General features: G+C 49.1%; 1 protein-coding gene across 2 annotated transcripts in view; it reads left to right on the top strand.

Annotated features, from left to right (window-relative positions):
* The first annotated feature begins 461 nt into the window (after window positions 1-461).
* The window catches only part of NOC3L (NOC3 like DNA replication regulator), a 130,155-nt gene continuing 107,272 nt past the window's right edge, over window positions 462-23,344 (top strand). The window contains exons 1-3 of one of the 2 annotated variants that reach the window (XM_073596426.1): window positions 462-570; window positions 12,394-12,601; window positions 21,326-21,449. In XM_073596426.1, the coding sequence (XP_073452527.1) occupies window positions 562-570; window positions 12,394-12,601; window positions 21,326-21,449 (341 nt within the window). In that variant the 5' untranslated portion in view covers window positions 462-561. Of the gene's footprint in view, window positions 571-6,589; window positions 6,752-12,393; window positions 12,602-21,325; window positions 21,450-23,344 lie in introns of those variants that run through there. The other variant, XM_073596427.1, reaches the window with a different exon arrangement.

The following is a 23,344-nucleotide window of genomic DNA, read 5'->3' on the forward strand; positions in this document are numbered from 1 at the left end:
GCCTTACGACTTCACAGCTGGTCCCCTACTGCGCATGCGCTAAGCGCGCTGCATTGGCCCGATGGTGGAGTAAGGAGGAGGGGGGCTGAGGTCATCGAGGTGCAGTCTCATAAACAGGTATCCACCCCTCCCCCCCCCCCAAAAGGTGCCAAATGTGGGTCTGGAGGGGGAGGCAGATAAGCGGAGCTTCCACTTTTGGGAGGAACTCCGCTTTAAGCTCTTATCCATTCTCCCAGGAAAGGAGAACTGTAGGTTAGGGAGAATACTTCACTTCCCAACATCTACCAGCTGGCAATGCCTTCCCTCTCAGAGGCTTACCAGCGCTGCATTAGCGCCCATTCAGCGCCCCGTTCACCCCTCTCGTACCCTCAGCCCTATTTCTGTAAACCTGTAGAGAGCTCGGTGTAGTGGGCGGACGATTACCCTCTGAAGCCAACAGATGGCGCTCATACAATTCTTCAGTACAGGACATTGCAGGGCTCTTCTAGCCAGCGCTGTCTGTGTCGGTGCTCACTTCCTGTTGTCTACACGTGTGGAGCAGAGCTGTACCTGGGATACACCATGAAGCCGGTGAGTGTATGACTTATCTGGGCACTGCCTCTTTCCTGCTCTTCCACCGCTACGGCTGCCAGTCACTGGTTTGCTGATAGAAATGAATGGAGCACGGAGTGACTTTTCTAGTGAATGGGAAGGCTGGCAATTACAGGAGTACATGCATGGTAGAGACATGCTGCTGCTGGCTTGTCTTTCTGATAATACAGGATGACGTACTAAGCCTCTCTGGCGTTTATACTCATCTGGAATAAGTATGGGTAGTGCCAGGACAAAGTCAGCCAGCACCCGGGGTGAAGCAGGCAATCTTGCCATGAATGAAGCATATGCAACATGAGAGTTTATTGGGGTCCATTCATAGTGTGTGGCAGCTCTCTGCTCTACCTGCAGTAAGATGCTGCAACTTTATTTGAAGTGTGCACAGTGACAGTGTACTATGTGATTAACCACTTGCCTACCAGGCACTGTCACCCCCTTCCTGCCCAAGCCATTTTTCAGCGCTGTCACACTTTGAATGACAATTGCGCGGTCATGCAACACTGTACCCAAACACATTTTTTATCATTTTCTTCACGCAAATAGAGCTTTCTTTTGGTGGTATTTAACCACTTCAATACCTGCGTATAGTCAGATGACGGCCACAGATGGGATCTCCCATCCTGGGCGGCCGCCATATGACATCCTGGGCTTCCTGGCCGTCTAGGGGGCGTGCGCGCCCGCCGCGTTGCTCGGGACCCGGGGCGTGTGCCCGGCGGCCGCGATGTCCGCCGGGCACCCCCGATTGCCCGTTAACCAAGCAGGACCGTGGATCTGTGTGTGTAAACACACAGATCCATGTCCTGTCAGGTGAGGGGAGACCGATCTGTGTTCCCAGTACAGAGGAACACTGATCGGTCTCCTCCCCTTGTGAGTCCCCACCCCCTACAGTTAGAATCACTCTCCTAGGAAACACATTTAACCCCTCATGTCCCCCTAGTGGTCAACCCCTTCCCTGCCTGTCACAGTTATACAGTAATCAAGCCAGAACGAGGGCTGCACTGCCCCGCCGTTGTTTGACGGTGGGCGGGCAGCAAGCAGTTAAATGCAGCAGGTCACTGCAACGCATCTGTGGGCTGCATTGCAATGCAAATGGGAAACATAGAAAGCAATTGTTTTCTGTGTGTCCTAGTGGCGATTGATGTTCTTTCAGTGTGGAAAAAATGTCAGTTACACATCCTATCCCGCAGTGAAATATGGAGCTAGCGGTGACATGCTCCAGCATAGGTGTGCGGGAGAAAATGCCCCTCTGTTGGTGAAACAATAACCCAGAAAGTGAAGCACTGACTCCTAATATCAAAATCTGTGTTGTTTATCAAAAATAAAGGAATTTAATATAATACAGGGCTTGGCAAAGTTGCTTTGAATCTAGGAGCCCGCTAAAAAAAGTTAGGCAACAAACTTTAGTACATTATATTTTTTATAGGTGACTCTTTAAAAGCCCCTTTTGGGTCATCAGTTTAGTGTTACGGAGGTGGTCTAGTGCTAGAATTATTGCTCTCATTCTGGCGTACTTGCCGATATGTAATGTTTATCACAATCAACGCTTTCATGCAGAGGCGCCCTCCTCCATGTGTCCACTCCCCCCCCCCCCTACTCTGTGGCGCCTGCTATGCCATTTCCGGGACGCAGACTGGCAAGCGGAGCCCAGAATACATTGCAGGATGCACTTCACCCACTTGTGTGTAAGCAATCGGGCAGCAGCAGAGCCGCCTGAATGCTTCCACCTAACTCGTGTGGCTAAATGTACAAAAAAAAAACTACCTGCGTGTCCCGGGCATCAGGCAATACAAATTGTGCGTCCATACAACATTGAATGGGCTGACAAAAGTCCTGGCGCCAGGAAGCTATTTCTAGGCGACATGACGCCTGGGATTTGGAGAGCCCTGACACAATATAGACATAATGAATCAATACAGTACACTCCCAACAACTGTCTGTGAAAGTCGCATCTAATGCACATCCGAAATGATTTAAAGTACACAACAACATATATGTGTACTCTAGGGGTGCGCATCTTCACTGGCCTCATGATTCGATTACGCGATGCATCATGATTACTGCGCGTGGTTTTCATCCAACAAATTCAAGCAGTCAAAAGAACTAAATTTCCCCAAGTGGCATGTCAGGGGGTCACCTCCCTTAAGAGCTCCTTCACACGGATGTGTCTGTGTACGGAGCCCGCTCTGCTCAGCGGGGGATCGCTCTGTCGATCCCCGCTGAGCAGGAAGATGACAGCGACGGACCTGTCAGAGCGCCGCTCTCCCCTATGGGGGATCGGATGACGACGGACTGTAGAGTCCGTCGTCACCCGATCTGATACGAAGACGAATGGAAAAGTAGGTTTTTCCTCCATCACACTTTTTTGGATCAGAGCGGGTCGGATGTCAGCGGACATGTCATCGCTGACATCCGACGCTCCATAGACCTCCATGGAGTGTCCGTTCAGGTCCGCCTAAAAAACTGACTGGCGGACCTGAACGGATCGGCCGTGTGAAAGAGGCCTAAAGCGGAAGTTTCATTTTTGGGTGGAACTCCACTTTAATACCTGCAGGTGTTGGCCTTCCGATTGCTCCTGTTTCACGCTTCAGGGCTTATCCAAAGGTGTCAGAAGCTTTCATTTATCACTAGATTTGGACATGTTTGTCTCCCACCTTAGTGCGGGCCATGTATAGCAAGTTAAGTGTACAGCAATCTCTGTTAACATACATTGTTTAAATATGTAGTTTAAGGAGACTCACTTTTTACTTCTGTTCCAAATAAAATATTTGGTTATGTCTAGGAGCTGAAGCTGTACATATTATGGGGTAACAATATCTACTATGCACTCCAGTTTGTGTGCCTAGACTTCTATCACCTGGAGCTCCCTGGGTTCCTCCACTGAATAGATGTATAATAGATTGGTAGCCAGAGATTGGGCTATATCCATGACATGTGTTTATATGAATGGTTGGCATTAATTTCATATGAATTGCTGTGTGTGTGTGTGTGTGTGTGTGTGTGTGGGGGGGGGGGGGGGTGTATTAGACGAATATACGATGTCTCTGACCTCACACTTCTCCAAGTATGTTATAAATCTATATATTTAAATACACAACATTGGAGCTGCTGTTTGTGTTATTTGGGTTATATACATGAGAGGCATTCTTATGGCTCATATGTGATTTAATGTATGGACTCTGATGCTACGTTACCGCTGTTGCGACTTTGGTGTGCAGCTTTGATCCAACTTTACAGCCTCCGGATCGGGGTTCCATCAGAGGTCGCATCGGGGTAGTGCTGGGACCTTTTCTAGGTTGTTGCAACTTTGAGTCGCTTAGATTGGAACGGGTGTCATTGAAATAAATGGACAGTGACTTGTCATGCGACTCTGTCCAGGATCGCATGGCGTGTCGCACTAGTGGAAACAACCTAATAGTTCTAATGACCGGCTTGAAGTTTAGCCCTCATTTGTATATGTGGCTGTATGAATTGGGAGGCTTTTACCTGACCTTTACATTGTCTCGTACAATCTCCAATAGGTTGTCTTAATGCATTAACGTTCATAGACAGATAGACAGATGACTAAATGGCTTAGAGAGAGAGAATCTCTGGTCACTGAGACCTTAAAAGGTATTTTGTCTTTTGCATATGTACAGCGAAGGCTCGTGGGTTTCTCAGCAGAGGATCAAATCCCATACGTTCAGCATGCAGTACCATATGCTCTCTCCATGTCTGGATCTGGTAGGATTAGAGAACATGGTTTCAGCCTTCTACCAATGGAAGGAGAGAGTAGAAGTAGAAAAATCTACTTTGCAAGTCAATAATTTGAAAAGTAACTCAGGAGGTTCCCTCATCTTATATTCTTGTATTTTTGGTGTTCTTCCTCCAGGAAGGATTTGGAGTGGATGTGGGCATGTGCGGTCATATTTGCGGTCTTCAGCTTTATATATTCTTTAAAAAGATTTTCTCTTCCTGTTTAGTACTTGAAGTGTAGTCTGGGCATACAGCCAAGACAGCTGATTGGAGGAAAGGCATACACCCCTTCTCCTTCATAAGTAGAGACTTTCAGAGCTGTTCTTTGAATAGTTCAGCATTCTGCTAATCTATTTATAGCTTCCTCCCCAACACAATACTCCGGGTGCTTTTATCTCAGTTGACAATGGACTTGTCAGAAGTTATCAGGATGATAACAGAAGAACGGAGCGGGAGACCGCTAAGGGACTTAATGCTTTCAACAGAGATGGTAAAACATTGCAGATATATGTGCCTAGCTCAAATTTCACGAATTGGGTTTACATTCACTTTGACATCGTAGTTGAATATGTAAAGTTCTATCGATTGCATTACTGAGCCCTTTAATTGGGGTTGTGTGGTCACTATAATCTTTTCTAAGGTTTAGGATTTAAACAGCAGTATAAACTTGTATAGCTGGTGGTGTAACGGCCATTTTGCTACAGATGCAGACAGCTCCTTCTTGTGATGCGTTCCTCGCAGCACTAATGGGCAGGAATATGGCCTGTAGATGTGGGTTCACGTCTTGCTATGTCTCTGACCCCTATACCTGACTGGGTATGTTTAGGTTCAGTACTCCTGTATATGTTAAAAACATCATTGCATCTTTTACACAGCCTTCCTAACAGAACAGCTGTAGCAAGTAAAAGTAAATGTTCTGTTACTATTACAGGCTCAATCTTCTGGAGTAGTGATCTGCATTACTTACCACCACCATCACAATCTTCTTATGAACTCAGACGTCAAACTTTGGGCAGAGCTCCTGTTATTCATGAAGTTGCCAGGATCATTTTTACCCAATTCCTTTCCAGACACTCGTAGCTGCCATACCAGCATTCAGAGCGGCGAAAGGTTAGCGCTTCTCCTCCCCAGTTCTGTAAGACCGCATCCGGGTCCAGCTTCCAAACCTTCATAAACATTACCGATCAGGCCTGTACTCTAACCAGAAACAGGCTGTTGGGAGGAATGTGCTTAAAGCTGTGGTCCCGCCCTGATCAAGTAGTTCTATTTTGTCCTCTCTGCAAGCTGTCCTGGAAGATGACTTGGGAAAATGAGTTATTACCTGTTAACTAATTTTCCAGGAATCTTCCAGGATGGCGTCAGTTCCCTCCCTTGTTTTTATAAGTCTAATGATGTAATCCTAAGCTGGTTGCACTGATGAGAGTTTTTTATTGTTTTTTTGTGCCTTTGGTTATTTATTAATACTGAGGGGCTACTGCCTGTGGGCTGTCTTTTATAATGTGGATCATGTGTTTCCCGTGCTCGCTGGGAGGAGCCCATCTCTCTGTAAGCCGTCCTGGAAAATTAGTTAACAGGCAATAACTCTTCTTCTTTTTTTTTTTTTTTTTTTTTTTTTTTTTTACCTGTTCTTAAAAAAAAAAAAAAGAAAAAAAAAAACACTCCCTGCATGTAGCAAAGTGTGAACACAGCAGACAACTTAGAGGCGCTCCAGACTGACCCCAAAATACTATAGGAGATGGTCAGAGATTGCATACAGGAGATGGTCAAAGACTGCGGACATGATACAGGAGAGGGTCAGAGACTGCGGACATGATACAGGAGAGGGTCAGAGACTGCGGACATGATACAGGAGAGGGTCAGAGACTGCGGACATGATACAGGAGAGGGTCAGAGACTGCGGACATGATACAGGAGAGGGTCAGAGACTGCGGACATTAGGGGTGTGGAAATTAATCGCTGCATCGCGATTTGGGGGTCCCCGATGCGGCATTGATGCAAGCACCCCGAAAAATCGATGTTGGGTGTGACGTCATCCCGCCTTTCCCCTCCCGGAAGTGTGCTCCAAGCGTCTTTTGTGAAAATGGCTTTTGCTATTAAATGCAATAGTAATCCATTCAGTGGTGATCGCTGTATGTGCTTTTTTTTAAATATATTTAGCTTCATACCTCGTTTTGTAGTTGTGTATATAACTGTATATCCCGGCACTCATGTGACTGCTCGGTCCGGCCTGCCCCTCTCCTCTCTGTCTCTCCTGACGTCAGCCCTGCCCGCCTCTCTTCTGATCTGATATCTACAGGTGGTCGGCGGGGCTGAGAACTCCCAAATCAGGAGAGACAGAGAGACGTGAGACTGAGGGGAGAGAGGCGGGCCAGACCGAGCACTCACATGACCGGCTTATACAGTTTTATACACAGACCAAAAAAACGAGGTATGAAGCTGCATATATTTAAAAAAAAAAAAACACAGCGGTCACCACTTAATGGATTACAATTGTATTTATTAACAAAAGCCATTTTGACAAAAACACCGTTCTACACACAGACTAAAAAATGAGATATGAAGCTGCATATATTTTAAAAAGCACATACAGCGGTGGGCACTTAATGGATTATAACTCTGCATTTTTTACCACACAGGTATTTTAACAGCTGTATGTAGAGTACAAATGTGTTTTGTATTCTACTTACACTGTCTCCTACATGTGCTCTGTGTGACATTATTTTTCTGGCCCCCCCCAGTTTGCACATTCCACTGTGTTAACTCCTAGTGTGCTGGAAGGTGCAAACAGGGGAGCCCAGAGAAATGCCATCACAGAGACAGTAAAGGAACTTCACAGGGCTGTTTGTCAGTTGTGGATTGTAATCCCTTCTGACCTCCAAGCAGCCGTGTGTGAATTCCTGTACCTTGTAGTGCACCGGATTAGTGCACTACGTAAAGTGGAATTCAACCAGTTTTTTTCGTTTATTAAAAGTCAGCAGCTACAAAAAGTGTAGCTGCTGACTTTTAATAATCAGACATTCACCTGTCCCACGGTCCATCAATGCGGCCACACGGAACCTCACTCCTCTCCCTCTCATATCTACTGTGGGCAGTGACACCCGCCCGTGACAGCTTATGGCTTCACAGCCGGGCGTAGACTGCATGAACCTCACTGCGATCTGCCATTGGCCAGCCAATCTTCTGGGACCCAGAAGATCACTGGCAGGGAGGGGCCGCCTAGTAAGCTTTTTGTTTATTAAAAGTCAGCAGCTACAAAAAAGTGTATCTTCTGACTTTTAATAAAAAGACACTCACCTGTCCCACAATCCAGCGACGTGGCCACTACTGTGGGCATCTGGCTGTGACAGCTTGCAGCTTCACAGCCGGGTGCGCATGTCTCACTGCACTGTCCTGCACAGCTGGACAATCTTCTGGGAACTGTGATGTGTCCCAGAAGATTGCAGGGAGGAAGGGCCGCCTAGGCGGCCTAAGCGGAAGTGGGAGCGCATCGGTAATCGTGATGCATCACGGAATCGAATCGTTGACCAAATAATCGTAATCGAATCGTGAGACCAGTGAAGATGCGCACCCCTAGCGGACATGATACAGGAGAGGGTCAGAGACTGCGGACATATTACGGAAGAGGGTCAGAGACTGCGGACATGTTGCGGAAGAGGGTCAGAGACTGCGAACATGTTGCAGGAGAGGGTCAGAGACTGCGGACATGTTGCAGGAGAGGGTCAGAGACTGCGGACATGTCGCAGGAGAGGGTCAGAGACTGCGGACATGTCGCAGGAGAGGGTCAGAGACTGCGGACATGTCGCAGGAGAGGGTCAGAGACTGCGGACATGTCGCAGGAGAGGGTCAGAGACTGCGGACATGTCGCAGGAGAGGGTCAGAGACTGCGGACATGTCGCAGGAGAGGGTCAGAGACTGCGGACATGTCGCAGGAGAGGGTCAGAGACTGCGGACATGTCGCAGGAGAGGGTCAGAGACTGCGGACATGTCGCAGGAGAGGGTCAGAGACTGCGGACATGTCGCAGGAGAGGGTCAGAGACTGCGGACATGTCGCAGGAGAGGGTCAGAGACTGCGGACATGTCGCAGGAGAGGGTCAGAGACTGCGGACATGTCGCAGGAGAGGGTCAGAGACTGCGGACATGTCGCAGGAGAGGGTCAGAGACTGCGGACATGATGCAGGAGAGGGTCAGAGACTGCGGACAACGTCCCCCCCCCCCCCCCCCCAAACGATAATGTATGCCATTTCATTAATTATGGTTTATGTATACCTTATTGTCTTAGTGATTGATTCACATCACAACTTCATTGATGCTTTTTTTTTTTTGTATGATTTATTGTTTTGCTCATCACTGACCTCACACATTCAATGCATGGCTGCATGTGTGGGGTCAGTGATGGGCAAAACCATGAATATAAAAATATAGTTATCAATGAAGTTGTGATATGAATCAATCGCTAAGACGATAAGACATACATAAACCATAATGAAATGGCATGGTCACTTTAATGTTTAGGTCCACCATCAAGTTTATTTATTTTATTACGGTCATAATTTGGCATAATGGTGCATCAGATGTGTGTCTGACTTAAGTACCTGATGATGATGACAGACTGTGCACTGGTTTCCCACTGTCCCCAGCAGCCTGTGAGGAGGACAAGTGCGGCCTTCCAGTATTCTGCTGGCTTTTTTGGGTCTCCCACTGCCTGCAGCAGCCTGTTGTGAGGAGGACATGCGTGGGTCGCTGGCTCAGGTCTCCTGCAGCAGCCTGTGTGACAGTGAGCCGAGGAGGACTCTCTGAAGACTGGGAGATGGGGACACTTGCTACACATGTCTCCTTTTCTGTAGCTATATAAAAACAGAAAAAAAAGCGCTGATCCAAGGGGTGATGAATTAACCATTATGGAGTTCCAAATGTAATGCAAATTCTTTATTGGCACGAAAACAAAAATTAAATAGGGGCTGCTAGAAAATAATCAATAAATTGATAAGGATAAAAAATAATGATGAAAAAGTATGTGTGTAAAAGTAACTTGCTTGAGCATACACAGTAACTAACGATTGCTACAAAAGCCAGAGAGGAGACTACCTGCCTCTAATGGGGGAATAACAATGCCAGTGGAGTGGTGGAGCCTGGGGGTGCTCCGGGAAGTAGCACTGGATCTTAATGTTGAGGAGGGGGACTGTCCAACAGCTCACAGCACAGAACGCCAGGGGATGGAACAAGGGGGGGGGGGGGCAAACCATGTAGCCTCAATGTCATCCGGGGAGAGTGGCAACACCGCTGACATTGGCCAGGGCGAGCGGTGGAAACCTTTCGCGGCTTGACTTCCAGGAGCTACAGTCACCTGACCAGCCGCGTCACACCTCCAAGCTGCAACAGGCTACAGTGAACTTCCAACGAGCTCTAGCAGGCTCCAGAGATGTTTGCACAGTCAGAAGGCAAACAGAAAGATAAACCAAGAATGGATGCCGGGTCTTGAACACAGTGCAGAGACTACGTTTTGGGGATTAACCCCTTCCTCAGGTCACGTCTTTTTGTTTATTTTTTTTTTTCACCTCTCCTGTAGCAGCCAGCTAAACGCCCACGGCTCATTTTGGAGAGGCAGGGGACAGCGCTCATTTTGGAGAGGCAGGGGACAGCGCCTTTCGGCTGCTTCTCAGCTCCGTTTGGAGTGGCCGGGCACATCGTAGATGACGTCATCTGAAAATCAATTATTTTGGTTGCAGCATTGATACCGAATCGCGGACGGCCAAATCGCAATGCATCGCTGCTGCAATTAAATTCCACACCCCTAGTTTACTCCAGCGTGTAGTCCCTGTACATCACATCCACACATTTTGTGCAATAACCATAATAAGGGAAGAACAGAGCAACAGCCTGGTCCCCTCCACTCGCTTCCAGCTTCCATGGCTCTCATATCAATGGTACATATAAAAACAAAGGAACTTGCATAGTGTTTCACTGCAATATTTATTTTATACAGGTAAAGTAAGTAGAGATCCTATGCATTTATAAAAAACAATCTGATTACAGAGAGACGCCCAAGACGGCTCACTGCACAGTTGGTAAACTCAAAATTCCCAGATACTCCTCTCCATTCCTTCCTACCCCCCTCTCCATTCCTTCCTTAACCACTTCATCCCCGGAAGAATTTACCCCCTTCCTGACCAGAGCACTTTTTGAGATTCGGCACTGCGTCACTTTCACTGACACGGTTGTGCAACGTTGTACCCAAACAAAATTGACGTCCCTTTTTTTTTTTTTTTTTCCCCCACAAATAGAGCTTTCTTTTGGTGGTATTTGATCGCCTCTGTGGTTTTTATTTTTTGCGCTATAAACAAAAAAAAGTGACAATTTTGAAAAAAAAACGCATTATATTTAACTTTTTGCTATTATAAATATACCCCAAAAATATATAATAAAAAACATTTTTTCCTCAGTTTAGGCTGATATGTATTCTTCTTCATATTTTTGGTAAAAAAAAAAAAAAAAAATCACAATAAGGGTATATTGATTTGTTTGGGTAAAATATAGCGTCTACAAAATAGTGGATAGATCTATAGCATTTTTATTATTATTTTTTTTACTAGTAATGGCGGCAATCTGCGATGATTATTATTTTTTTTTTGTGACTACGACATTATGACGGACGCATCGGACAATTTTGACACATTTTTGGAACCATTGGCATTAATACAGCGATCAGTGCGATTAAATATCCATTGATTACTGTAAAAATGTCACTGGCAGTGAAGGGGTTAACACTAGGGGGCGGTGAAGGGGTTAACTATGTTCTCTGGGAGGTGTTTCTAACTGAAGGGGGAGGGACTAACTACAGGAAGTGGCAGATCGTGGTTCCTAGCTAATAGGAACACACGATCTGTCACTCCTGTCAGAACAGGGAAGTGTGTGTTTACACACACTCGTCCCTGTTCTGTGTCTCCAGCTCACGATCGCCACGAGCATCGGTACACCCGCTGTGTAGCGGGCGCGTGCTATCCGGACCCCGTGAGTCCACGTACAGTTACGTGGTTTCGCGCAGTGAAGCCAACCTATCTGCATGTGCCAACATTATCCGCACATGCGCACTGAAGCAACAGCATGTACATGCTGTTGCTTCAGTGAGTAAGCTGTTACCGGCGGCTCCCATGCGCATGTGCGGGAGTGATGGCATCGCGGCTCTGGCCAATCACAGCACCGGAGCCCGCGATACCCGGAACTAACTCCGGGGAGCGATGTCGCCTGCCGGTGCTGTGTATGGGCACCACACCGGGGGCTTCAATCTCAAGTGAGTATTACATAATGAGCTAGTTAGCTTTTTTTATTTTTTATTTTTTTCTATGTGGGTTTACAACCATTTTAAACTTCAGTAAAGATGTAAAGCCTCTCTTAAAACAAGCTGGATGCAATCTGTTCTTCAGTGCTGGACAGTTGATACTAAGCGTACCTTTCATTGCATACTTAGCAGTCACGTGACCGCACATGGACAGAGAACGGAGCTGCATGCTTCGATCTCAAAGCCATCCCCACTGGCTCTTTGAAAATAACATGAAAGCTATACCTGTTAGTCTACGATGTGTCCACCACTGTTTTTGTACTATTCTGATGTATATTTTCAATAAAACCCTTTGTACAAGAAAATAACATGGAAGCTGAAGTTTTGCCCATTTAGGTCAAAGTAACATTGTCTTCTGATAGCCCACTGAACAATGTATACACGCCCATGCTTTCCGCTCTACTCCGACAAAGTCCTTGCTGCTTTGCTCTAATGCAGTGGGTTTTCCAGGTATGAGGAAGACCTTACTTAACTCTATCATGTGTGGAGAGTAGTGATATCACCCACACAGGTAAGATTTAACAATGGATCTTGCCTAGGATGAAGTTGTGCAGCAGTCGGGCAACCAGTGAGCCTGGACAGGTTAGTGCTGGGGAGGAGGGGCTACCCGAAGACACTGTTAGGCTGTGAACAACCAAACTGACAATTGTCTTTTTAAACAGTGCAAATGTATTTCTGTGAACATGTCTAGCTTTCTACAAAGAACTCTTCCTCTGCTTCTTATTCTTATGTAGAGGAGACATCGGAAACAAGCGCCTAGCTTTCGCAAGCTGCTGAAGACCAGCAAACTCAAACTTGAAAATAAGTTAAAGAACAAGCAGTTCAAACAGGAGAGCTCTGCAAAGAAATACAGGAAAGAACAGAAGAAGCTGCGGGAGGCTGTGCGGGATGTCAGCTCCAAAAGACCTGTTCCCCTGGATAATGTGAAGAAGAAACAGCCAGGTACCAACAGGACAGTTTAAATGTAGCTTTTAATGAATATCGGTGCACAGGGTACCCTTGCACTATAAATTAAATAGAAACTGTTTCTGATTACTTTTAGATATATTTGTGTAAGAGATCAGCTTAAAGCGGTATTAAACCCAAAATCAAAATGTAATATATATTGCAGCTTTTTTTTCCCCTCTGTTTTCACTTGGTGATTTGGTCATAACACATCTCCTGTATTAGCGTGCCCCCACTCTGGATAAAGGAGCGCCTTTGGACCGCCGCATTACCAGTCTGGGGAGTGTTGGGTGTGCTAGCAGATTTAGATACACTAACAAATCAAAGTGGAACTCCAGCCCACTGCCGTTACACATGCAGTTACAGCAGAAGTTTTGTTCCTTTTGGGATAAAGGCTAAGGTAAGCACCCCTGTCAGTGGTAAATGGTTTATCTCAACGCTCAAACTGCTGCATTTGCAGGAGAGTTTGTCCTGTTGAAAAGCAACAGAATTACTGGCCAGATCACAAGGTGAAAATAAAAGAAAGAAAGCCATAAAAAAAATGCATCCATCACATCTAAGAATTGGTTAGCTGCAGTATAATTGTTTGCCTTTGGGTTTAGTACTGCTCTATTGTAAAAGATATTATCAACATTACAAACTTTGTTTCAGAATGCAGCTGCTTGTGATTACTAATATATACTAATATTTCCTTCCTTGATCCAACTGCTGATTAAATCAAAAGGCTCTCTTTAGTTATGACTTACCCATATTAGGATGGGAAACACAGACCACCCCACCTTACTTGAATCAAGGGGTATGCATGCCCACACAGCCTCTTCATCCTTCTCATTCGTTCATTGACAAACACAGCCTTCATAATGATAGGGTTATATCGCCTCTATTAGGAGTAGGACTAGGCAGAACAAAAAGCAAACAAGCACCTGGCTACGTCCATGGGCTGTCCTTCAGTCAGTATATAACCCCCGCCCTGCTCTAGGTATTCAGTTTTTTTTCTGCCTAGTCAGGAGTAAGGACCTGGCTCCCTATTGGGACCTGTAGTTCTTTGGATTTTTGTTTTATTTCTCTTTTTTTCCTGTGAGGATCTGCAATCAACTGCTGGGCTGAGTGACAGGCTGGATAATATAGTTCCTGGTAGTCTCCCCAGCCTGGCCATCGAGCGCACGCAGACCTTAGCTCCGCGCTGGGTCGGCCGCGACAAGCCCATTCTGGACCAGGGTGGCCGGCAAGATTGAGTCTCGCAGGGACGCATATGACCGGGCTACTGCTGTCTGGATCACAGTGTCGCCATGGCCGACAGCCACTCCGTCTAGGCGGGAGATGGATCTGTGTGGGAGTGTTACCCGTGCACTTCGCTGGATCGGTAAGTAAGGGGACTCCTTCCCTGGCGAGGTGGGGGAGCGGGTACTCCCTGGGGTGGTCGGTCCTTCCGGGGTTCTCCCCCCCCCCCCCCCCCCCGGCGAGGAGGATCTGTCTGGGAGTGTTGCCTGCGCACTTCACTGGAGCGGTAATGGGCCCCCTGCCTCTCCTTCCCTGGAGAGGTGGGAGTACGGGTACTCCCTGGGGTTGTCGGTCCCTCCGGGGTTCTCAGCCCCCTTTCTACCCCCCCTTAACCGGGTGAGGTCCAGGCTTCTGGCCTAGGGACTTTTTGGGACAACGGCCCGGTTTTCCACCTTCGGGTTTTTAGATGGGGGATCTGGGGTGAGGCCTGTAAGGAGGGTGTTTGGACATCCTGGGGCTAATTTAGGCGTGGCTTTGCGGCCTACCGGCCAAGCTATCGCCATGGCTCAGAGTCGGCCCGGTCCCCCCGTGGGCCGGCAGCAGGCATCCAATAATTTAGCTCGCAGCCTACCGCAGTCCCCACCCAGGCTCGTGGTGGGCGGCCAGAAATTTAGGCCGCGGCTTTTGCGGCCTACCCCGATTTCCCCCCCCCCCCTGCAGGCGGCGTGCTAGCGGCTAAAAAATTTCGGCCCCCCCTTTCCAAGGGGTGGCACTGCAGAGGTCTTTGCCCCTTAGGTGAGGGTCAGCGATTTGTGCTCCCTGTGAGGGGCCACGTTTTTGTGCTCCCTGTGAGGGGCCACGTTTTTGTGCTCCCTGTGAGGGGCCACGTTTTTGTGCTCCCTGTGAGGGGCCACGTTTTTGTGCTCCCTGTGAGGGGCCACGTTTTTGTGCTCCCTGTGAGGGGCCACGTTTTTGTGCTCCCTGTGAGGGGCCACGTTTTTGTGCTCCCTGTGAGGGGCCACGTTTTTGTGCTCCCTGTGAGGGGCCACGTTTTTGTGCTCCCTGTGAGGGGCCACGTTTTTGTGCTCCCTGTGAGGGGCCACGTTTTTGTGCTCCCTGTGAGGGGCCACGTTTTTGTGCCACCTGTGGGGAGGGCCACGGTTTTTGTGCCTCCTGTGGTGGGGGCCACGGTTTTTGTGCCTCCTGTGGTGGGGGCCACGGTTTTGTGCCTCCTGTGGTGGGGGCCACGGAATATATTATTTTAACATGATGAATAAAATATTTTAAGGCAGGGTGTTTAAATATTTTCCAAATCATTTCTAAAAAAAATGTATATCAGATTATTCTAATTTCTGTGCGCTGAGTGAGGACAAGCAAGTCCTAGGTAACAAACTGAACCCTCCAATGCAAGAACAGTATGTATTTCTTCCTTTAGGAGGTGCTGTGCTGCTACAAGAACCGGTCCGGTCAAACCTTAAGGGCCCTTTCACACTGGGGCAGTGGGCGGCGCTTTACCGTAGGTATTCGGCCGCTAGCGGGGCGGTTTTACCCCTGCTAGCGGCCGAGAAAGGGTTAAAAATCACTGCAAAGCCCCTCTGCAGAGTCGCCTTCCCGGTGATATAGCCGCGCTGTCCCATTGATTTCAATGGGCAGGAGCGGTGAAGGAGCGGTGTATACTCCGCTCCTTCACCGCTCCGAAGATGCTGCTAGCAGGACTTTTTTTCCCATCCTGCTAGCGCACCGCTCCAGTGTGAAAGCCCTTCAAAATTTCCAGAAATTTCTGGGGGGGGCCCACGGTGGTGTCTCCTGTGGGGGGGGGCCCACGGTGGTGTCTCCTGTGGGGGGGGGGGCCCACGGTGGTGTCTCCTGTGGGGGGGGGGCCCACGGTGGTGTCTCCTGTGGGGGGGGGCCCCACGGTGGTGTCTCCTGTGGGGGGGGCCCACGGTGGTGTCTCCTGTGGGGGGGGGGGCCCACGGTGGTGTCTCCTGTGGGGGGGGGGCCCACGGTGGTGTCTCCTGTGGGGGGGGGGCCCCACGGTGGTGTCTCCTGTGGGGGGGGGCCCCACGGTGGTGTCTCCTGTGGGGGGGGGGCCCCACGGTGGTGTCTCCTGTGGGGGGGGGCCCCACGGTGGTGTCTCCTGTGGGGGGGGGCCCCACGGTAGTGTCTCCTGTGGGGGGGGGGGCCCCACGGTGGTGTCTCCTGTGGGGGGGGCCCACGGTGGTGTCTCCTGTGGGGGGGGGGCCCACGGTGGTGTCTCCTGTGGGGGGGGGGCCCACGGTGGTGTCTCCTGTGGGGGGGGGGCCCACGGTGGTGTCTCCTGTGGGGGGGGGCCCACGGTGGTGTCTCCTGTGGGGGGGGCCCACGGTGGTGTCTCCTGTGGGGGGGGGCCCACGGTGGTGTCTCCTGTGGGGGGGGGCCCACGGTGGTGTCTCCTGTGGGGGGGGGGCCCACGGTTGTGTCTCCTGTGGGGGGGGGGCCCACGGTGGTGTCTCCTGGGGGGGGGGGGCCCACGGTGGTGTCTCCTGTGGGGGGGGGGCCCACGGTGGTGTCTCCTGTGGGGGGGGGCCCACGGTGGTGTCTCCTGTGGGGGGGGGGGGCCCACGGTGGTGTCTCCTGTGGGGGGGGGGGCCCACGGTGGTGTCTCCTGTGGGGGGGGGGCCCACGGTGGTGTCTCCTGTGGGGGGGGGCCCACGGTGGTGTCTCCTGTGGGGGGGGGCCCACGGTGGTGTCTCCTGTGGGGGGGGGCCCACGGTGGTGTCTCCTGTGGGGGGGGGGCCCACGGTGGTGTCTCCTGTGGGGGGGGGGGCCCACGGTGGTGTCTCCTGTGGGGGGGGGGGCCCACGGTGGTGTCTCCTGTGGGGGGGGGCCCACGGTGGTGTCTCCTGTGGGGGGGGGCCCACGGTGGTGTCTCCTGTGGGGGGGGCCCACGGTGGTGTCTCCTGTGGGGGGGGGGCCCACGGTGGTGTCTCCTGTGGGGGGGGGGGCCCACGGTGGTGTCTCCTGTGGGGGGGGGGGCCCACGGTGGTGTCTCCTGTGGGGGGGGGGGCCCACGGTGGTGTCTCCTGTGGGGGGGGGGCCCACGGTGGTGTCTCCTGTGGGGGGGGGGCCCACGGTGGTGTCTCCTGTGGGGGGGGGGCCCACGGTGGTGTCTCCTGTGGGGGGGGGGCCCACGGTGGTGTCTCCTGTGGGGGGGGGGCCCACGGTGGTGTCTCCTGTGGGGGGGGGGCCCACGGTGGTGTCTCCTGTGGGGGGGGGGCCCACGGTGGTGTCTCCTGTGGGGGGGGGGCCCACGGTGGTGTCTCCTGTGGGGGGGGGGGGCCCACGGTGGTGTCTCCTGTGGGGGGGGGCCCACGGTGGTGTCTCCTGTGGGGGGGGCCCACGGTGGTGTCTCCTGTGGCGCTATAGTCACGCCCCCCACTCTCCTACATCTGACGTCGTCCACCGATGTACCTGCTGACACGCTGGCTGAGGGAATCCCTTACCTTGGAGCTACGGACGCCACCGGAAGCAGCCGGGATCTGACCCCACCACAGCCCAGCAGGAAACCGGATGTGACTTTATGTTGTCAAGGAGTACTATTCCATGCCTGTTTTTACTACTCAAATGCGAGTGCAAAATTTTAACATGTATTAAAGCCTTGTTTTATCTAATTTACTACCCTTAGAGCGGCGCTGCTTTTTTTTTTTTTTTTTCTGTTTTTTTTTCTCTCCCATGTCACAGAGTCCCTTCTGCTCTGAGAAGCTGGCTGCCGCTGGTCATTTATACCGGAACCTAGTTCTGTAGGTTTGGACCGATTTTACTGGTGATACCCTATTGCTTCCTCCCTGATCCACACCACTGCCCCATATCTCTTCACCAGCAGCACCTGTCAGCGCTCCATTTCCCCTCTGGTTATGTATTTTGGGATGGTAGCATGCCGCGTCTTGATCTTGTCCGGTTACAAGATAGTTTTCTGGCTGTGTTCCTCCAAGGAAGTTTTCTGCTTCCAAGGGCGTTTGTCGCCAGACTGCTGGCTGATCTCCGCAGGGGGCTGTGCAAGCCCTGTTGCGGTCATGGGGACTCTCTAACTTGTATCGACATCACGAATGCTACGTACGCATTCTGTTGTGTACCCGTCTCCAGCATTCCCTTTGGTTTTTGCTGTGGGTGCGGAGCATTATGAGCGGGGGATGTTACCCCTTTGGGTCTGGCCACCGCTCCTTGGGTGTTCACAAGGTGTTGGCCCCAGATCTGGTGTGGTTATGTCGGGGGTTTTGCGATCCTGGGCTGCCTGGACGACCTTCTCCGACTCCTCGACTACTCTGAGGAGCACCGTAATTCTTATACAGACCTTGACTGATCTCAGTTGGAGTCTATACTATCGGATGTCTGCTTGGCCCTGCCAGATCGTTGGATTATCTGAGCCTTACCCGGGGTTCAGCTCTGGACAGAGTGGTGCTTTCTCCCGGATAATACCCTGGAAGTTGCATGTTGCGTTTTGTTTTTCATTTACTGTCCGGCAGGTGGGCTCCTCTGCAGATCTGCACGTGGGTGTTGGGTCCGATGTTATCTATTTTTTTGAGGCTATTCCATTTGCATAGTGCCATACAAGCTCCCTTAGGGGAGATCCTTGCATAATGGGACAAATACCCGGGGTCTTTGGACAGTCGGATTCGAGTCAGTAATCCAGCGTTTTCCCTAGTCTGGTGGCTTCGCTCTCCGGTGCTTCAGTGAGGTAATCTTTTCTCCCCTTGTACTGAATAGGGTGACCACCAATGCCGGTCTGCCCGGGTGGGGAAAGGTCCTAGGACTGAGCCCTACTCAGGGTTGTTGGACGTTGGTGAAATCCGGACTACCGAGTGATATCTTGGAACTTCATGCGAAAAGACTAGTTCTGGATCATGAAAGGATCGACTTTGGGGGGCTCCAGGTACGGATCCAGTCAGGCAAAGGCAACGGTGCTGGCGTATGTCCTTCGCCAGGGCAGGCCAAAATAGGCTGTTAAATAAAAGAAGGTGCAGCGCTAAATCAATAAATGAAACCTTCCAGGGACAAGATACGAAGATAACAATATAGCATAACCTATAGTCCTTTTGTTGAAAAAAAAAAAATATATATATAAAGCAATAAAATGTCCAAGTAATTCAGTGAGGTTCCACCAAACGTGACAGCATGCCAGTAAAAGTGAATGATGAGGGTGGCCTCTCACCTGATGACCAGGACCCTTTAGTTACAGAGGGTCAGAAGAGCATTCCCATAAGGGTCAAAACAAATGAATGTCCATTTCCAGATATCAGGGATTCCGTCATAAACCACTGGGCTGTAGATCAGGGTAACTCTCACATGGCATATGCAATATAAAAGGAACAACAATAGTGCTCTCTGTATGGTCCAACGTATTTATTATAAAAGATAAAAGTTGCACTTATATATATGGCACTTCACAAGTGCCAGGACGAAAGCAGTAATAAAAGATGCAATACAGGATACAGCCGTGTATAAACACGGCGATGGAGCATGCGCGGTAGCAGCGGGTGACGTCACGCCATTAACCCGCTGCTACCGCGCATGCTCCATCACCTTTACTGGGCCACGTTTCATCGTATTGGGCTCCGCGGGGGCACGTCTGAGGTGGTTCAGTTTTTGCATCTTGACTCGACAGGACGGTACAAGGTTTCGGGCAAGGTCACGGGATCTTCTGGCGGCTCTAGTGACCCACGTTTACTCTATGCCTTTCCTTATTTCCAGCCTTTGCTGTGGCCTTTTGGAAGGATCACAGGCTGCGGTGATTTCAGTCATCCTATTGGATCCGGATGGGTCCCGGTGGTCTGGGTACATCGACCGGGTGCGCCCGGTCACCTAAGTTTTTCTGGGGGACTGCCTTTCAGGAAGGACCTACAATCTCATGGACCATTCTTCCATCCTGTTTTTAAAGGCGCTGGTTTTCAACGGCCTGACTGTGATGAGCCAGGTGCTGCGGTTTCCAACACGGCTGTTGGGGGGGGATAGAGGAAATGGGCCGTAACTACCATCAAGGCCCAGGTGTCAGCCTGGGTGTTTTTTTTTTTTTTTTTTTTTTTTTCAGCGTCTCCTGGTCTCGCACTTCCTGGTGCGTACACTTTTCCAGAGGTTAGACGTCTGTTTCCACCAGTGCGGTTCTTCTACCGCCGTGGGACCTGAGCTTGGTAGTTTCGGTTCTCCAGAAGTCTCTCGATCTCTTTAAGATATTCGGGAGGTTCCATTACTTTTTCTGGCTCGGAGGGTGGTCATTTGGGGCTATCACCTCCGCTCAGAGTGTAAAAAAAAGGGAGCGTTATCTTATCATTCACCTTACCCAGGTTAAGGTGATGCTTTGCCTTTTTTTACAGAGTTCCATCCTTGGATTTCCATTTGGATAAGGACATTGTATTGTCTTTCTTGTGTTCCTAGTCAGCACTTTCCGAGGAATTTGCCTTATCTGCTCTGAAGGGGTATTTGCGGACGGGCCAAGAAAGGAGCGTTGTTTGTCTACAACTCTTTTCTGTTGGGGGGGTTCTGTCAGGGATCGGGTGCCTCCTTTCCTGTTATGGTGCTTTCTTCTCGGGCGCTTAGTGCTTCTTGGGCCTTCTGTCATCATGCGTCCATTGTGCAAGTTGGCAAGGAGACCACTGGTCGTCGGTGTACTGGTTCACAAGTCTACGAAGTGAATGAGCGGCATCTGCGGATGCCTCTTTTGGCCACAAGATTTTTTTTTTTTTTTTTTTGCAGGCCGCTGGTTAGAAGGTCTATTCCCTCTTGAAGGGGTATCGTTCAGGTGGAGTTCCTGTTACCTTGTTGGCTCTTGTATTAGCCTTGGGATTTTTCGTTTTCCCACCCCTCATGTTGGCACTGCTTTGGGACGTCCCTATCGTTATGAAGGCTGTGTCTGTCAATGAATGAATGAGAAAATAGGATTTTTTACTTACCGTAAAATCCATTTCTCTAAAATTCATTGACAGACACAGCACCCTCCCCTCTGTGGAGTTCTTTTGATACTTCTATTACTGCTTGCTACTAAACTGAACACCTAGAGCAGGGCGGGGGTTATATACTGACTGAAGGATGGCCCATGGGCGTAGCCAGGTGCTCGCTTGCTTTTTGTTCTGCCTAGTCCTACTCCTAATAGAGGCGATATAACCCTATCGTTATGAAGGCTGTGTCTGTCAATGAACTTCAGAGAGATGGATTTTACGGTAAGTAGAAAATCCCTTTTATTCATGCAGTTAGCTTGTGGCTGTCAAGCTATTAAAGCAGAACTAAACCCATTGATTTAACAGTTTCGAAAAAGTTACATTCTTGACACATTGTGGCTCTCAACCAAACTGTCAAACCATCAAATGGCTGGTGTCATAACTGATCACATGTGCAGCATCATGGCAATTGAAGATCAGTGGCCAAGATGGCAGCTTCCTTGGCTGAGAATGATAAAAGGGTTTAGTTCCACTTTAAGCACTTTTGGTGAAACTTTAGTGATGGCATGAATTAACTTTTACAATCTTGTAGCCATTGAAGAAAATGAGCTGGATGAAGAGTCCCTACCTTTGGACATGATCGATGAAGATGACCTGCAGCTTATGCGGGAGATGGCTCAGAGAGCTTCATTCCTGACTAGAGATCTTTCCTCCAGGTATTATTACACTTTATGTGTATGATGTAATTTTATTTTTGAGAAGTCCATTGTTTTGCTAGCTTTATTGCTCCGCGTAGCTATATAGCTAAAGATTATATATATATATAGATATATATATATAATTTTTTTTTTTTTTTTTTTTAATCCGGATTTCTTGCTTTATCACTGCTTGAAAGTGTGCAATCAAAAGGTTCATATAAAGCTGGATTCAATCAAAGAAAGTCCAATGGAAGAAAAGAGTGTTTGGAAATGTATGTATCCTGAGTTGCTGTGACCCTCCTGGTGTATGCCATCCACGGTCATTGGAGAGGAACGTCCGGATTTCTTTCTTGGTGGATCAGAGATCCAACCAAGCACTGTGTGAGGGGTCGCTGGCTTTCTGGTAAGCCTCCATTTTTGATTATGGTGGTGGGTGTCACGCCACCAGGTGTATGATTGTCATTTCCAAACCTTCTTTTCTTCCATGGGACTTTCTTTGATGGAATCCAACTTTTATATGAACTTTTTGTTTGCACAGTTCCTCTTTATTCACATGTGATGTAATTTTGCATATGTGTTTTTAAACTTATTTCACCGTTATTATTGTTTATATACTATTGTCTACATATTTAGTGTATTTTGATATTTGTTTGTATTGGCACGAATGCATTTTTATTTTTTAGCGCTGCACTCTTTTTACATATATTATCTGTGTCTGGGTTATAGTGCACAGCTGCTTTATTAAATTTTAGTTCCTAGCGCGGATATACCCTTTACATATATCGCTACTTGAGCTGTGCTGAATAAGTCAGCTATGTAGATAGGCCATATCTAGCCAAACTTTGAAGTTCTGTACCCAGACTGCTCTGGACTGAATGTGCGTGGCTGCATTGTCTGGTAACCTCTTAGCACTTTCCAGGTCCAGAGCTACCTCCTGTGCTTACTCTCTCTGAAGATTCACTCTGTGATTAGGCCGATTGGGCTTGCCATTGAAATCTACCTTGCTAGTTATACAGCTGGCCACCTTTCAATTTGCCACTTTCTGCTGGTTTTACACACGTGGTTGCTAAGGGACTGAGTGCTGACATCAGCAGGGTAGCATGTGGAATGCCTTTGCTTCAGTCTTTCTCCTACCTTTTAAACACCACAGAATTATTGCCCCATCTGCTGCTCCGGCTTTAGAAAGGAGTCACATGGAACTCCAATCCCTGATCTGATTCTACAATTTGTCTTCAGCAACTTTGGTTGCCTTCAGACCAGCTACCAACTGCCTGGGAGGTGCTGCAACGGGTGACCCCAGCTCATGCTTTTCTATTGATTTTTGGGGACATTTGTGCTGGGAAATTTCTGAGGGTACTGATGTCTGCATTCTGAAATCCTGTTACCCTATGGTTATAGGGTCTACCTCATCAGAGTCCATCTTAGCCCTGTCGGCTAAGAGTCGCCTGCTTTGTCATCGGGGATTTCTGCTGCAGTCACACAAGACTTTGTGGACAAATTCACTCAGTTCTTCGTGAATGCTGACTGTAGTGGTGGTAAGCATTGCTTCTATGCCTCCTCCTATTGAATCAATTTCTGATCTCCCCTTAGAAGATGCCTCTGACCCTTTTTTTTTTAACTGTGGCAAAATGGTTTACATCTTGATCTCACCACATCTAGATCTCTCCACCAGTGGACCCCTTTCTGATAGAGCATGTGAAACAGATGTCTGGAGCCCTACAGTTTGGTTGTGATGGCTTGCTATAAGCACCTAAGTTGATCACACTTATAGTTTTCCACACAGATTCACAGAGCACTCCCCTTGAGTGGTTTTAAACCCTTACATATAACCAGTGAAGTGACTGACCTCAGATGATAGAGAGATAAGCGAATCCTTCTACATAAGTTACACCTGTTTATCTGCAGTCTTCTTT

This window comes from Aquarana catesbeiana, linkage group LG08 (genome assembly GCF_042186555.1).
Source record: "Aquarana catesbeiana isolate 2022-GZ linkage group LG08, ASM4218655v1, whole genome shotgun sequence".
In the NCBI taxonomy this organism is placed as follows: domain Eukaryota; kingdom Metazoa; phylum Chordata; class Amphibia; order Anura; family Ranidae; genus Aquarana; species Aquarana catesbeiana.